A 16,797-nucleotide genomic window follows, 5' to 3' on the forward strand; every position below is an offset into this window, starting at 1 on the left:
CAGAGAAGAGGGATTCCCAAGGACACAGTCATAGACAATAAAGTCCTCACCTTCTAACTAAGTTAATGCTGGGCATGATACCATTTCACCCACAGTGTCTGCTGGCAGGGTAGAGATGGGACGCAACAGTAAAGAATGAAGCCAGGTACTGAGGTCAGCTCTCTTATCTCCACTATGAAATCTTGGTATGGCTTGTGCTCTAGCCTTTGACCTTTGTGTGACAGCTTTGCCTCAGCACTAAGTAGCCGAAAAGTAATCACCAAGAGATTTAATCCTGTTATCAGGATTAAAACCCGCAGGGAATTTTAACATTGTCTCTCACTGACAGTTTTGAAAAGCACCTTCCTTGCTTTCTCTGTCAAGTTTATTGAATCCTTTATAAACAATATAAGTTGTGGAGAGAGTAACTTTGACCCTTACAGGAAAAATTAAATGAAGAAATCATTGTAAAGATTTAGTTTAGAAAAATCACCAGGAAATTATCTAAGCATAGGAAAATTCTGAAAACAATTTCGGGCAAGTGTTACCTAAATTTCTGTAAAAATGTAATTTGATTTAAAATAATTTGACTTAATTTTTTTAGTATGTCTGTGTGTATACATAGACATCCATTCACCACTTCTGAGATCTCTTACTACACGAATTTGTGTCTAATAAAAATTTCTGTTACAAGAAAGCTTTCTTCCTGTTGTTGAGAAGGCCATTTAAATATAAGTGAAATTAGCTATAAATTACATAAATGTAGTGTGTCAAATAGCTTTTGTATTCTCTTTGTGTGAGTGAATACAAGATCAAATCTCGTGTCTAACATGAAATGTGAAAATGTATCTAAGCACTTTTTTTTTTAAACAACACATGGATGTATTCAACTTACTTAAGCTTTTCCAATCATCCTGATAAGACGTTTTCTTCATAGCTCCTATGAAGTGTCATTGGAACAAAGTCATCTCTTGTTCTGGCACCTGATAGGTTGATTATGCCCACTGAACTTGTGTATATAAGCTATTTGAATCCTTTAGGACAAAATACAAAAATTACTACAAGACAGATGTTTTCAATATTTGACCGTTTCTCCCATTGATTAGAAATGTTTGTTTTCAGGCTTGGCAATGGAAACACTTTGTTAATCATCACCATGTACAAAATTAGAAGGGAGTCAAAGGAAAAAAATAATTTATAAATAATATTCATGGGTCAAAAGATGACGATAATATCCTCATTTATTAGTGTCCACTTTCTTACCCGTAAAGTATTTCTGTCAACCTCTGAATTTTTATATGAAAATAATGGAGGAGTGAGGAAAAGCTAGGTTAAGGAATGACCAGGGGATTTACCTTGAAGTTGTGTTCATACAAGTAACACTGTTTTTACTTTATCTTTTTTTAAAAAGATCAATACAAATAGCAGTGTTTTTCTAAAGGTGTTTTTATTCACAAGTTACATACAAGTTTTCCTATTTATTAATTGTTTTTCCTAGGGGAGGTAGCTTCAAGAACCAACATAGAGATCATTGTGGGTGAGTGGCAAAGGCTTCATCCCCCACCCCCACCGCTCCCCCAGCTGCCCTTTGGCAGCTGCACTGTGATGAGGTAGTGGAAGTGATAAAGCAGGACAGGGGAGAGGACCTGCCCATAAGGTGTAGCAACACCTTTTTCCCAGACCAGTAGGCACTGTGGGCAGCCTCCCTGAGACATACTAGGTAATACTAGCGGCTCTATGCTTGCCTAAATGTTCAGTGTGGCTTGTCACATTTTAAACGCACAGCCATTCTAGCAAGAAGGTAGGTATCATCATCCTCATTTTAAAGAGGGGTAGCTGAGGCTCAGGAAATGGGAGTGTTTTACTCATGCTAGGAGGTCAGATTGAAACGTCCCTCTCGACTCCAAAGGCCCTCCGTTCACTAACCACTGCTCTTGTCCTCTCCTGATGAAATATAGATTTGCAGTTTCTGAACAACAGGTGGTGAAGAAAGCAAAGCAGGATCTCTGATTTCTATGATTTTGCAAGTCACGAAGTTGCTTAAATTTCAAATGTTGTTCTTAAACAGTATTTTCAAAATGTTGACAATTGAACAGCCCACCTGTCTTTCCTTTCCATTGACATTTGCAGCCCGGAGCCATGGAATCAACCTGTGACATCTGACAGGGAAGTGCAAGTGTTAACACCACCACCCCCGCCCCCACCCCCGCCCCACGCAGAACCTGCTTATAGTCAGGAAAGACAGAACGTGTTAACAATTGCAGATCTGGGTAATGTGGTTTGGTCTTCATGCCTTCACTTAGGTGGAGCCTGAGAAGCTGAGGACACTAACAGAAGGTTTTGAAGCCTACAGCCGGGCCAGGAAAAGAAACAGAAAGTAAGCGCTATGTTTTTTTTCTTCCCATTTTGTTTTTCAGGAATATACTTTATGGGTTTTCCTTTCAAAGGACAATGAAATCTCACTGATTTTATCCATCTTGTAACCTGCCTAAGAACCGTTTAATATTATAACCAAGGAGGACCATTGTAGACAAATTAGACAAATTAGCTATTACAGAAAATATTTTCTCAACAATTTATACTGTGTGTGGGGTTGCGCTCTTCATCAGCTCCTTCCTAATTCCCTGCATCTCCATCCTTCTGATTTAGTGGGCAGGAAAATATAATCTATATTCCCAACATGTAGCAATTAAATTGTCTGATAGTATAGCAAAAGTCTACCATTTACAATTTGGCAAATTAACTATTATTAGTCAAAGTGAAGGTAAATAATTTTTCCCCCCTTGGGTCAGGTGCAATAAGTTCTCTTTGGAATTATAACAAGAAGTTGAACTTTGGGACATTATTATTTGTGTTTCTCCAGAGCTTTATATCCTAAGTAAATGTAGAGTGGACAGGAAAATAATATTTGAAACACAGTTTCCACTGTAATACAATGTAGTTTTATGTATCATATGTATTATTTTATTTTGAGGTAAAGAACTTCAAATGTTGCTTCTCTATATGTACATGGAAAAATATTTTTTAAATATATAATTGACTTTTTATATTATCAAACATCCAAGAATTATGAAATCAGAATGATTAGGATTATACAAGGTCTGTCTAGAAGGTATCCAGCCATGTAATATGAAAAACAGAGACACAAGATACAAGAAACATTGTACATAGGACAATGAACATAGGACCTCAGTCCCCTTCAGAGAAGGCACCTTAGGACCTCACATAGTTCTCCCAATCACCATCAGCTGCCCCATCATATTTTCCTGAATCTCATCAATGGTCGGAAGTCTCCTCTCTTTCAAAGGTGATTTTAGTTTTCAGAAAAGTCAGAAGTCACAAGGTTCCAAATCTGGACTGTAGGGGGCCTGAGTCACCTGGGTGATTTGATGCTTCACCAAAAAATTGCCCAAGCCGTGATGCATAAGTGGGCTTGTTGTCGTGATGAAGCTACCAATCACCAGTTGCCCATAGCTGCGGCCTTCTGAGTCATCCAAATAGTTTCCACAAAGGAATATTCAAGCTTAACGCAAAACTTGATGCTGATTTGTTGTTCTACTCGCTCAGTCATTTTGAATGCAATGGCCACATAGTACATATGCTCACTCAATGGTGTCTACTGCCCCCAATGACTAGTGCAGTGAAGTTGTCATTGTTCACGCATGTGCGTTCCAGTCCACTCTCCTTGGCTGCCAGGTTACATCGATGCTGCACAAACCACTCTCGCTATATTAACAATGGCTGGATTTTTCTCGACAGACCTCGTCATATCTTGTGTAAAAGGTTTATATAATAATATCAATATCTATTAAAGAACACTCTCTTTCTCTTAGTGGTGTCTTCAGTAATTCTTGCTAGAGGTAAAATTTTAGAACTCAACAAATCTTGGGGAGACTCTTTTCATCTCACTGGAATGTCTCATTAAAGGATGTCAACCGCAAGGGGCCGACTCCTACATTGGACTCCTTTGGAAGGTAGCAAGGTGGCACTGGCTGTGGAGGGACAAGTGAATGTCCTGATTCACTGTAGATCTGATAAGGACACAGTGATGCAAGTGCCCTCTACTCTAACTGAAGTGACACTTCCAGTGGAGAGCTTAGTATTAGGATAGGCCTACAAAATTAATAAAAGATCTGGATGAAAGGAGGAAAATTGAAAATTACTTACATCACAAATTTGTGATGGGCTGTTTGCTATAGAATAATCAACAGTTCTTGTTTAACTGATGTAAAAAAAATCCCTAAAATCTTTTCTCAACTAAAGCATGCAAGTTAGCCGGATTATGTGCAAAATACCCCAAACAGAGTTGATAACACAGAAATGAAATAGCTCCTCCAAATATTTAGGTATATTGCCTAGATATAAACTGTACTTTCCCTGTAAATTTGCCATTAAGCAATTTCTGAAAAGTATTGAGTAACAGTAGTTTTTTAAATTTTTTCTTCAAAACCAGTTTACTATTTGTAGTGGATTTACATGGGTCCTAAGTGGCATTACCTCAAGGAACTCTGATGAAATCATTAAGTTAGAGTACAGATTGAAGAGGTAAAGAAGAAATGATGAAGCACACATTAGTAAAAACAGCTTTATTTATACAATACTATTGTTTAAGTAGACTGACTTGCCTTATAAATGCCCAGAAGAATAGATTATGTTCTGCATATGTGGTTTATGCAATCACAGGATGGGCCAGAATTACTGAGCCCATTTATAGATGAGGACACTCAGACCCAAATCATTTAAATAATTAGATGAAGGTCACATAAGTGATAAATAATGTGTGGAACTCAGTCATTTATTCATTCCTCAATTGAAGGAGACTAATTAACAAAAAAAAATCTGTGCCAGGCACAGTGCTGCAAGACCTGAAGCTCACTGGTGAAGAAGACAGACCCAGAAACAAATAAGTAAAATGTTCAAATTGCAGTGACAGTGATGTGTATCATCTATTTTGCGATAATAGAGAAGTGGCATTAAACTCAGGTAAAGGAAGACCTGCTAGAGAAGAAGATATCTGGGCCAAGCCTTACACACTACTGAGGTGTTAGCCAGACAAAAGAAACAAGGGTGGGGTGGTATAGTGTGTAGATGGGATCAGCGTTGGAATTGGGGACTGGAAAGTCGTCGGCAGCCGTCCGTCTCGAGAGACGATGGTGTAGCTTCTTAAGAGTCTAGCTGCACCGCCGAGAATGGCTGTGCAGTCCGACTCGGGAGTGACACGGTATCTGTCTCCTCCCGTGTTGAATCGACATCTTGCGATGACGCTGGAGTGTCCTCTCCAGTGAAGCTGAAGCTACAGAGCCTGGGCAGGGTGATATGGAGGGTCTGCTGTTGCCCATGCAGCAGACCCCCCCTCTCTTCGCAGCTGAAGGGTCCAAGGGAAAGACGGAGTCAATACAGCTTGGTTTCAGGTGCGCCGCAGGAGTTGCCGGTGTTGACTACAACGTCAAACCGCCTTAGGGACTCTGGCTCCGGATTTTCTGTCGGGGTTTACTCCCTTAGCCTTTCCCCTGGAGAGGTATGCCGCAAGGCAGCGGAGGTTTTTTTTTTTTTTTTGGAGTCAGAGTTTTCCTTCTCTGATGTGCCCTGACTGGAAGATCGAACCAGCGACACTTAGCTCGCAGGCCGATGCTCAATCCACTGAGCCAAACCAGCCAGGGGTGGACTGGAAAGTATCCAACAGGAAACTGTAAGAGATGCAACCACAGGTGTAAACAGGAACCAGAGCGTAAGAGCCTAGTGAGGGCGCATAGGATCCTTCATCTTATTGGAAGTGCCCAAAGGAGACAGGTGGTTGGATTTTTGCTTTGGATATAGCTGTGTGGAAGATAAACTTTAGGGGAACAATTTTGGGGACAGGGAGATTGTTTAGGAGGCTGTGGTAGAAGACAAAGGAGGGCAAGGACTCAAACCAGGAAGAAAACAATGAAGATGAAGGAGGAGTGAGGTATAGAAATATTTGGGAAGTAAAATTGACAGAGCATCATGGTAATGGACTGAAATGTAGGCAAGGAGGTAGGTAATCAGCGTTTCAGTCTGGGTGATGTGGTGGGTGGTGGAAACCCTGACTGAGCGGGAGAATACAGGGGGAACTGCTGAGTGCTGTGTAGGGTCCCTGTGGGGTAGACTGGACACACAGGTCTGAAACTGGGAAGAACTTGCATTTGACAGCGTAAAAATGGCTGCGATCACACAGAGATACTTTGACCAATTTGAATAATGGGCTAAGGACTGAACACTGGGACGTTTGAAATTTACTAGAAATATTGAAGAAGGTGAGAAGAGTGGTCAGCAAGAAGGGGGAGAATCAGTAGTAAGAGAGTAGAGTGTTACAAGCCAAGTTCTAAACATTTCAGGATGATAAAATGCTCAACAGGGGCCCAGTAAGATGAGAACTGAACAATCTCCATTGAACTGGGCAATTCAGAGGTCAGTGGTAACGTTAGTGAAAGCAGTTTCCCCGGGAGTAGTGGGTAGAAGAACAAAGCAGCCTCTGTCTCTTCCATTAATGTGAGAAGTTACTGAAGAATAACAATGGAAGACTTTTTTCAGATTACAAAGATTTGACTGCTTTTGTAGACTGAGGGATAAAGAAGAGACGGAGAGCCTGAAAGGGGAAGATGGTATTTGAAACAAGATTGTTAAGAGGTTGGTTTTTGACCTGAGCTTAATCCTGTTTCTTTCACATAGTTTTTCTGTATAGCCTTGGGTATGTTGCTTACCCTCTCTGAGCCTAAATTCTTTATTTCCAAAAAAGGCATATTAATATTTACCTCTTAGGATTTTTGTAACATAGATAATATAATTAGAGCCTTAACACAGTACCTGGAACATGATAAATATTTAGTAAATAATTGTTTTTGTTATAAAGACACAGGTGAAGGAAACAAAATTATCTGATATTTTTGCCAGTTGAAACATTCTACCACCATATTAAATGTTTAAAACTTTATGTAGTTAGTTTAATCCTCAATATCCTACAAATCGTATAATAAAAATATCTTTAAACTTATATGCTTATTACAGCCTAATTACAAAAGAAATAATGTATTTATTGAAGACACTAGTCAAGATTATTTTGTATTTAAAAGAGGCAATAGCTTTAAGAAAAAATCCCATAGCTTTTAGACATGTTATGGTTTTCATTTAAGTGAGGATCAAATCTTCTGTCTTATATGTACATATAAGTTATTTGGTAAACTGATTTTTATGAAGCTGGAAAATAATGAAGTAATAAAATAAATCACACTTTTACTTTAAAACCAAGAAGTGATACTTAGTGTGTAAAATTGTCTTAAGTCTGCATACTTTCTCTGTGAATTGCGTTTCAGAGTCTGAGGCTCCTCACATTTGTCTTACCCACATTTGTTCTGTTCTATATGAAGTTGCCTAAATTTTAAACTGACAGATCAACATGCAGTTTCTCATTTCCCTCTTACTTCTTGTACCACTCACAGATGTGTACCTGGCTTTTGTGTGTGTGTGCATGAAGGTAAGGATAATGTGTGACAATATAGGCAGTGAAGGTGAGAAGTGGCAATTATCCCCATTAATAACTAGAAATGCTATGAACATCTATTGCTTAATCAAGTAGGTTTTAGAGTGTCCGTTAGTAAAAATGTTTATTATTAAATGTCAGCGGGATATAGAAAATAGTAGATGAGGCACCACAGGGAAACCACTGGGTCGGAGGACCACATTTTCACTAATTGTTCATTTCAGGAACTCACAGAATTTTTCTTCCTTTTTTAAAGTTCATTTTTTCCTGACCTGACAATGAGTATAAAAATTGGTCTGCGAAGTCAACATTCAAGTAATTTCATGCCCCACATCTCTGTATCTACTCTCTCTTCCAAAAGTAGTCATTTCTTCCTCTATTAACTACTTTAGTTTGTCAAAGAAAAATAGTATTATACTAATGTAGTTTAAATTAATAATAGATACAAGCATTTAAACTTAAGTCTGTCAAAGAAAAATAATATACTAATGTAGTTTAAATTAATAATAGGTATTTACAAACATTTTAAATATCTTGTTAAAGAATGAGATCACAAACTTCTAAAATTCTCTTTTCATTTAACAAGTAATGTTGAATTATTTATATAGTATAATGTTGATTTTATTATAATGTTTTATAGTTAGGTAAAATTTTTTATGACTTTTGTTTATTATTTTTGAAAAGTATTGTATTTAAATGTCCATCTTCCTGATTTCAAAATTAAATTTGGTTTCACCAATTCTCCCTAAAAAGTTATGAAGAATTGCATACAAACAGTTGTCATACTACCTAATTTTTAGGATTGTTGTATGGATTAAGTAAGATAATGTATATAAAGATTTAACACAAAATTAACACAGAAAATTTTCAGTAAATAGCGGCTGTATTTTTTTATTAAGATAAAGGTGAGAGAAACAAGATTCTCTGATGGTTTTTTATAGAAACATTTTACTTTCTTTTTAGACATTTAGAGCTTTACATAGTCAATTTTAAACCCATAAGATCTTATAATCAAAATACATAACAAATATCTTTTAAAACTTATGTTCCTATTTTTCAATACAAAGGAAAAGAGTAAAGATAAATCTATTTAACACATTACACAAGGTGTAATACTGTTGAACAACTAGGCAATGTGTGATACCGTCAAGACCTTCTCTAAACAGCCCACGAAACCTCAGCCAAGCTTGCAGGGCCCTGCAGAGTCCTGGGTCTGGACTCCTGCCTAGTCACCCAGAATCATGTTTAGCGAACTCCTCACTGGGAATACAGGACAGATTGACTCCCCAAGATACCCAGGGCCTCTTAAAAACCAGAATGGGTAGATAATAAAAGTATATAAATAAATAGGTTATATCAACTTGGACAGTGCTCAGGAATAGTGATAAGGGGAGAAAAAGAGAAGTTGCAGAATGGTGTTACTTCAGGACAACTTTTCTATGTATGTATGTGTATATATGTATATATATATATATACATATATATATATTTTTTTTTTTTACTGAATTTATTGGGATGACATTGACCAATAAAATTGTATAGTTTCCAGTGTACAATTCTATATAATACATCATCTGGATATTGTGTTGTGTGTTCACCACCCCAAGTCAAGTCTCCTTCCGTCACCATTTATCCCCCTTTTACCGTCTGCTGCCTCCCACACACCCCTTTCCCTCTGGTCATCACCATACTGTTTGTCTGTATCTATGAGTTTTGGTGGTTTGGGGTTTTTTTTGTTTTTTTTTTTTGGATTAATCCCTTCACCTTTTTCACCCGCCCTGCAACCCCCTCCCCTCTGATGGCTGTCAGTCTATTCTCTCCATTAATGAGTCTGTTTCTATTTTGTTTTCTAGTTTATTTTGTTCATTAGATTCCAAAAACCAATAAAACAATACTAAGTACTGTTCATGGATATATTATATAAAATGTGAAAACATTCTAGAAGGATATACAACACAGTTGCCTTTGGGGAGGAGGGTGGGAGAGAAGGGACCTGGAATTGATGACAACTGGGAACATCAGCTTTAATTTTTTTTAATAAAAAAGACTTAAAGAAAATGTGTAATTTATTAACAGTTTGTTCTTAGAAATGGGTTTTTGGGAGTTGTTAATTTATTTTATGCACTTTTCTGCATTGTTTACATTTCTATAAATAAGTGGGAAAAATGTAAAAGCTAGAGGCTAGCTTACAGGTCAGCAAAAGGTGAGTGGGAGGGTTCTGGTGTTATATTGCCCTCATGATGTAGTTAAAACCAATACATTAATCCTTCCTTTCAGTTAAACTGACTTAAGTGCTTACTACAGGTTTTCCAAATGTAGGGCCATCATGCTACCTTTGGACACGTATTTTTATCTAGTAAACATAGGCATCCATGCACTGCTCAGGCACGGAAGACTCCGAGTTCTCCAAGGTGTACACAGAAACTAAACGTATGAATAGTCCCGCCCTGGTACATGAGGATAAAATGTGGTGAGGACTGTGGTAAACCGAAATGTCTCATCTAAAGGCTTTCCTCTAAAGTTCAAAAACGTTTATAAACATGTTGCGAGCCAAATTAAATGGGACTGTGAGAGAGATACTTCCACAGTTGTAAATCCTATCTGCCTGGAGATGCTGAGATACAGCCTAACTCTTGGAAAGCCATGCTACTCATCTGTTAGGAAAAGTTTTACCTTTTCAGCTCTTCTAGTCGTTGTATGACGAGATAAATGAAGTGAATCACCTTACTCAGAATAATCGGGTAATTTATTTATATGTAGAAAGAAGGGGAAAATAGGTTAACGGAATGGACAAGGGGCACATAACTACAGAAGTGAACGGTATGGATTTGCCTGATTTTAGTAATTAGTTCAACAGCTTCCTAGGTGTAAGTTTCAATACAGGCAGATGTACCGTGTGTGTTATTATACCAAACATGTATAACGGAATGCTAAGTAGGGAGAAAAGGTCGCAAAAGTGACAGACACTCTGAGACCGTTATTCTTTACCTGTTCAAATAGTTATGCCACTTTAATTTTGGGGAAAACGTGGTGGGCCCAGGCGTGGAAGGAGCCTCGGGTGTGGCGAGTTAACCGTTTCCCATCTGGTTATCAGCCTTCATTTGCTCCACTCCAGAAGCCAGGAGCTCCAGAGAGGGCAGAGGGAGCTCCCTAGTGGCCAGAGTCTGCAATTCAGCCCCTCCGCCCTTCCCGTTGGCCACAGCCTGGCTGCCTGAAAACAAGCAGGCAGGACACCAGAAGCAATGCAGGGCGGCTGGAATGTGGAAGGACAAGCGGCATCTGTGGGAAAGGGGACACGTGGGTCGAATTTCTTGCAAAATTATCAGACTATGGGAGAAGCACATGGAAGGGGAAAGAACCCATTTCCCCAGTCGTGTGTTTTTTTTCTTCCCATAATTCTGCTACTTTATCATCAGTATTCAGTGGTGAGAATTCATAGTGCTTTGTCATCTGAAATTTCCAAATGCGAATATAAGCTGATTTTCTGTGGTGGAATTGGTCCTTCTGTTTTCTGATTAGGGAATTAAATTGCACTTTTGTTTCTTTAATTTATTAATCTAATGTGTTGTTTTCATTAATTCTAGAAGTGGAAAGCTAAATAACCATTTAGAAGCTGCTATTCATGAGGCCATGAGTGAACTGGACAAAATGTCTGGGACTGTAAGTTAATTTATTTTTCCATTATATTGTGTTTCTTTGAAAATAAATTGTATTACACATTTTTGTTAAAGCCTCCAAATATTGTCAAGCAACTCATGTGACAATGCTAAATTACTAGGCTCAAAAAAAAGACTGACATCAAAAGATTCAAAATAATTTAAGAAAAAATAACATAGCAGTATTAACTATGTATTTGTCTGATATAAGTAACTTTTGGGTTTTTTTACCCCACATAGCATCCTTTTTAAATGTGAGCAGCAAAATATTGAAGGTCAAACCACAGCTTTCTGCATTGGACTCTGAATAACTGTGACCATTAGTGTTGGCTAAATATTCAGTAAGGCAAATTTTACTCTGTCCCTAGAACAAAAAGTGGAATTGAACAACAGGGTCAAGATCAAGAGTATATAGACCTCTCGTTTCCTTTCTATTTTACCTAAAAAATATAACACTTGGCACAAAATTGTGTTAAACTAATTAACTCTATAACCTCTGGCTTTAAAGAGTAGCGTCTACTTTTTCTTTCCTTTATTTCCTTTCTTTCCTTTATTGAACAGTGCATGTAATAGTGTTGAATGTGAGAAATTTAATCAAGGTCCTCTAACTCACTAATGTAAACACTTAAAATACAGTTTGGGGAATCTCTTTAAAAATGTGAATTAACTAAAGCTATTCAGCTATGAAAGGTAATGTCTTTTACTTTAACCTGACACTTTGTGTTAACAAGGTTATCTGAGACCCACCCAGTGACTGTTGCATGACAGATACACATTAAAGATTCACAGACTGTCTGGATTAGTATGGACTTTAAAGATTCTGGGATCCAACCCGTCATTTCACAGATGGGTGAATTGAGGCCATGAGATGTTAAATTTCCTGATAGAATTATGGGAAAAGTCCAGAACAGGGATTATATACTCAACCTTCTAGGACCAGACAAATAATTTCAATAGGTAAGATGGGTCAGGTATGAGAAAAACAGCAATTTGAGTGGATTGAGAAATGCCAACCAAGATACACTGGTCAGGGAAGGCTGCCTACCGACTGCCAGTCTCAGAGGCTCGACACGGTAAAGGCTCACTCGGCACTACTTCTGGTTGCGGAAGGTCTTGCTCCACATGGTTATTTGGGGGCTCAGGGTCTTTCTGTATCTAGTGTCCACTATTCCTTAGAGCCTCAAAGGAGTCCATTATGTCCTTTGCATCCAGCCCAGCAGCTGAGAGAAGAGAGTGTACACAGAGGACTCCCAGGATAGGTTTTATGGGCCAGGCCTGGAAGCTCATCACTTCTGCTGACTTTCCTGGCCTGACCCAAGCCTATGGTGCTCTTAACATTATACCGTGTGCCTGCTCAGGAAGAAGAGAAAATGAGTTTGGCAAGCATCTCACTAGTGTCTGCCTTAAGACATTGGGCCTTTGTGGCCAGCAGGCAGTCGAGAGTGATGCAGACTGCGGCCACCCTGAGGGTGTGCTCTGTGCAGAAGGAGCCCCTGTTGCCGCATTCCAGCAGGTCTGAACCAAGTAGAAAAGAAATTCTGCCAGTGTTGCAAGATCTTCCTATGTTGTGTGACATGCTAGAAGTCTAAAAATAAAATTTCTCTCTTTTTAATGTTGACAACTATTTTAAAAATATTAAAACATCATATGGCTGAAAAAAATACCTTTTCAGGCCACATTTGATCCAGGGGTTACTAATTTATATTCTTGAATAAAGTCTTCTTTCCTTGATTATAAAATGGTTTCAGTTATAGCTCCTTATCAGAGACTCGGGATTTTTTTAAATGTATGTGAAGGGTTAGAAAAAAGAGGCAGTTTGAAAAACTCATATTATTTTTTAAATTTAAATATACATTTTTTAAGTTTTCTGCTTTTGACCCTGAATAGTATTGGCCTTTGCTATTATATAAACATTATTTTTAAAACATACAATAGAGCCAACTTGTAGTGGATCTCAAGAACTGATTGTGCATATCTCTTCCTAACTCTGAGTTCTTTGACATCACATTGGTAGCTTGAACTTGACCTCAGTAGAACTATTTACACCATGGAAATTGGCACGTGCTACAATGGCTTTTGTCCCTCCACAGGGAGCTGGTTGGTAAGCATGTGCTACACTGCTGCCTTGGGTCCATCCAGCCTTTCCTGGGTCTTGATTTTGCCCTCTCCTATTAGTAGCCACCATACCACATGGGGCACCCAATCACCCCTCTAGCACCTGCCCTCTGCCCCTCAAAGTCAGACCTGCTGTCGGATACATTCTCTACGAATGCTTCACCCTGTTCAATTTGATATACAGCCCTGACTTCTGCTAGTTTCTGTGTTAGTTTATAAAGATGAGTTGTAGTAATTGTTCTTCCCAGACTACAGAAGCTTAGATCTGCCAACAGATGGTAGTGGTGTTCTGTTTTCCATCTTGACTCTTCTCATAAATAAACTTCGTTGGGCTGAGGTTCTTATAATCATTGACCCTTCTTCATAGTTGTAAGGTAAGTAGGATGATGGAGTGAAAAAGAAAATATGGTTGGTGTGTATTTATCCACTTGCCAGATCCTAGTGAAGTCGATGATCTAGGGCTCTGACAAGAAAGGCCTTATTTTCATCTTAAATGAATAGCAGCAGGAGCAACTGCCCATCACATTTCCCACACTTGAATTTTTTTCCAGTTCCTCCTTTATGGCCCACTCTTTTGGGGTCCACAGAATGTGTTCTGCTTAGCTATTTCCAGGATTCCTCATATTCTTTAGTGACCTTGAGCGCACTGAGATCTAGGGTCTTGGTAAAAATTTTAAGTGCCCCACGATAGCAGTGATTAAAAATGAAAGCCTGAGTTTGTTTCCCTACCCTGTTCTTTATCAGAAATCATACAATATCTATGATTTCAGCCTCTGTTGTTGTTTTTGTCCCACCTCTTCATTTCCAGGTTCACCAAATCCCACAGGGAGACAGACAAATGAGACCCCCCAAGCCCAAGAGGAGGAAGATCTCCAGATAACAGGGACTACTCCACCATGCACAGTGTTTATGAAAGGAATACGCACAGATGTATCTCTGTATAGGTATTGATATAGCCACTGTTATATCAATATTTATACTATGACAGATAGCTACCACCACCCCAGGGTGCTAAAAGAAACAGTGATACAGTATTTTTTGGTCAGGAAAAATAATGAATGCTGGAGAAAACTACCAAAATCCCTGAATGATGAGCGTGATAAATGGTCAAGAGATTACTGAGAAACTCTTTTTTCTATAATACTAAAATTGTGATTATAAGAAATAGTCCAAATGTTTCTGAAGAATTTTCAATGTTGTACATAGAAAATACAGAATTTCATGGTGATATCAAAAATGTAAATATTGTACAATATTGTCATGTACAAGCGTACCTAATGCACACTTTATCTTTTATTGTACAAAGAAATAGTGTACAAAATTCTTTGGTTTCTATGGAGTACACCTACCAGAGACTACCAGTGTAAAGTGATAAATAAAAATACAACCTAAATGCTTTTCTATGATAATGTAAAAGATGCTGTTTTTGTATTTAACAGCAGAGAAAAGGCATGATGATGTATTACCTGAATGATGACATACACTGCACAGCACTGAGTGTCCATTTCTATTGTCTGTTTGGAATGAACTCGGCCTGGAAGCACTGGACTTGACTTCGGGTGTCTAGGAAACTGAAACCTTGCAGATTTCTAAAGGGATGAGGGCTCACAGGTCTAAATTAAGAATTCAGAAACTGCAACCATTTGTTGCATATTTTTTTTACCTGAGTTTTAAAGTAGGATAGGTTTTATAAAAAAATCTTAGATGGAATATTTTACTCAGTCATTTCTGTAGGTAACATTTGATAGCCACCGATTGAACTAGATAGTTTATGCTGCGCCACCATCGATGTTCAGAGTTAAGATTTTTTGCAGGCAGTACCTGACAAGATAAGACTTTCTGTTCCCATACATGGAGGCTAGAGCCTCACTTTGAAATCATTATCAAAGATAAAGTTGATTATCATTCAGTCTTTCTTTAGTAGCAAAAAGAAATACGAATCATCAAAGCAAATTTCATATATTCATTCATCAGTGTTACTTAAACCAGAAGTAAAGGTGGCTTACAAAATTATTAGCAATGGTAATTTTTTATCAGTATTATGTAACATATCAGATTTATTTTATTTAAAGAATTATTTATACCATTAACAGATTCTTATATATATATATTAATGTGGCTAAATGTGCAGGTTAAATCTATTAACCAAATTATTTATATTATATTAAGAAAAAAATTGAAACAAATATAGAAAGAAATACTTCATTACAAGTATACAAACCTAAAACTGTGAGCCATTATAAGGTACAAGGTTATTAATAAGAAATGTAGCACAACATAATGTTCCGTCTTTTTTTCACAATTTTTGTAGTAGTGGTATAACCTTATCTCCCAGGCAGTTGAGCAAATTTTCAGGCCTCCAGCCTGACTTCTTTTGATGAATTATCAAAAGAAGTCCATTATCCCTTTATTCTTATTACTACCAGCCCCACCCCCCAAATCCTTTCAGCCCTAAGGAGCGCTGCCTTGTCAGCCTGGTCTGGGGCTCACTCAACAGCTTAAAGATCAGGCTGCTGGGAGGCCCTGCCTAGCTGTCCCTGTCCCCCAAATGCCTGCCACCTCCCTTACTCCTCCTCTCTCACCCACGCCCCCAACTCCTCCGTCCCATGATGTAGCAGAGTTCCAGTAACTCAGGAAAAAGGAGACCAAGGTCATTTCTCCAATTGGTTTCTTGGGGCCACAGCACAGAGCACTGCACCTGGGCTCACTCTGAATATCAACAGCTCTTCCTTCTTCCCCCAGGTCTCCCTTGTCTCTGTGTCCTTCCCACTCCCGCCCTCACCCCTACCCCCAAGCCTGCTGGAATGCAGCTGGCCACCCAGCCTCCCTCCTGGCCTTGAGGCAGGCGCCCTTCCTTCTGGGGGTAGGTTCATTTTGTCCTTCGTACAATGGCGGGATTGCCTGCTCAGTCCTTCCTTTAGGCACCTCAAGTAATCTTGTGTGCAGTTTAGTTGGCACATTTTTGTTGTAATTTGATGTGTTTGGTGTGTTAAAACCATGAATGTTGTCCATTTTTCTGCACCAACCTGCTTTTCTACTGTTTTGTTTACACAATTGTTTTTATTCACAGATAGGTGCCTATGTGGGTGGGTTGGGGTGTGTGTGTGTGTGTGTGTGTGTGTGTGTGTGTGTGTGTGTGTGTGTGTGTTCATAGGCAGAGGTTTTTATAGCCTTTGCTTTTTGTCTTCAGACTGAGTTTGTATCAACTAAGCCTTCTTTTTTGATATTTTAAACTAACTGGGTTTGTGCTTCCCCCACCTCTGTATACTTTACATCAGTAGACCATGTAAAGTATGTGTGCGCCCATGATTTCACTGGTTGCTCACGGCTTTGGTGTGGGTACTAGGTGTTGTTTCAGTCCACATGGGGTTTTTTTCCCTTTCTCTTTTACAGCTATATGGTTTCGTGTAAGCAGTCAATGTAAATATTGTTAGCGTTACAGGTCATGCAGTGCTGTAACATTTTTTTAAAATGTTGCACCTACTTTACAATTAAAAAATTGGTCACCATACTTGAATTTTGCCCATAGAGCCATTTCTTTCTCTTTGT

At 38.5% G+C, this 16,797-nt stretch overlaps 1 protein-coding gene across 2 annotated transcripts in view; it reads left to right on the plus strand.

The window, feature by feature from the left end:
• MBD5 (methyl-CpG binding domain protein 5) overlaps positions 1-15,244 on the plus strand; it is a 398,748-nt gene extending 383,504 nt beyond the window's left edge. For both annotated transcript variants that reach the window (XM_090279601.1, XM_090279600.1), the window contains exons 13-15: positions 2,283-2,356; positions 11,062-11,137; positions 14,057-15,244. In XM_090279601.1, the coding sequence (XP_090135727.1) occupies positions 2,283-2,356; positions 11,062-11,137; positions 14,057-14,128 (222 nt within the window). In that variant the 3' untranslated portion in view covers positions 14,129-15,244. The remainder of the gene's footprint in view (positions 1-2,282; positions 2,357-11,061; positions 11,138-14,056) is intronic.
• Positions 15,245-16,797: the final 1,553 nt, after the last annotated feature.

This window comes from Furipterus horrens, unplaced genomic scaffold (assembly GCF_987537825.1).
Source record: "Furipterus horrens unplaced genomic scaffold, mFurHor1.1.pri manual_scaffold_1, whole genome shotgun sequence".
In the NCBI taxonomy this organism is placed as follows: Eukaryota; Metazoa; Chordata; class Mammalia; order Chiroptera; family Furipteridae; genus Furipterus; species Furipterus horrens.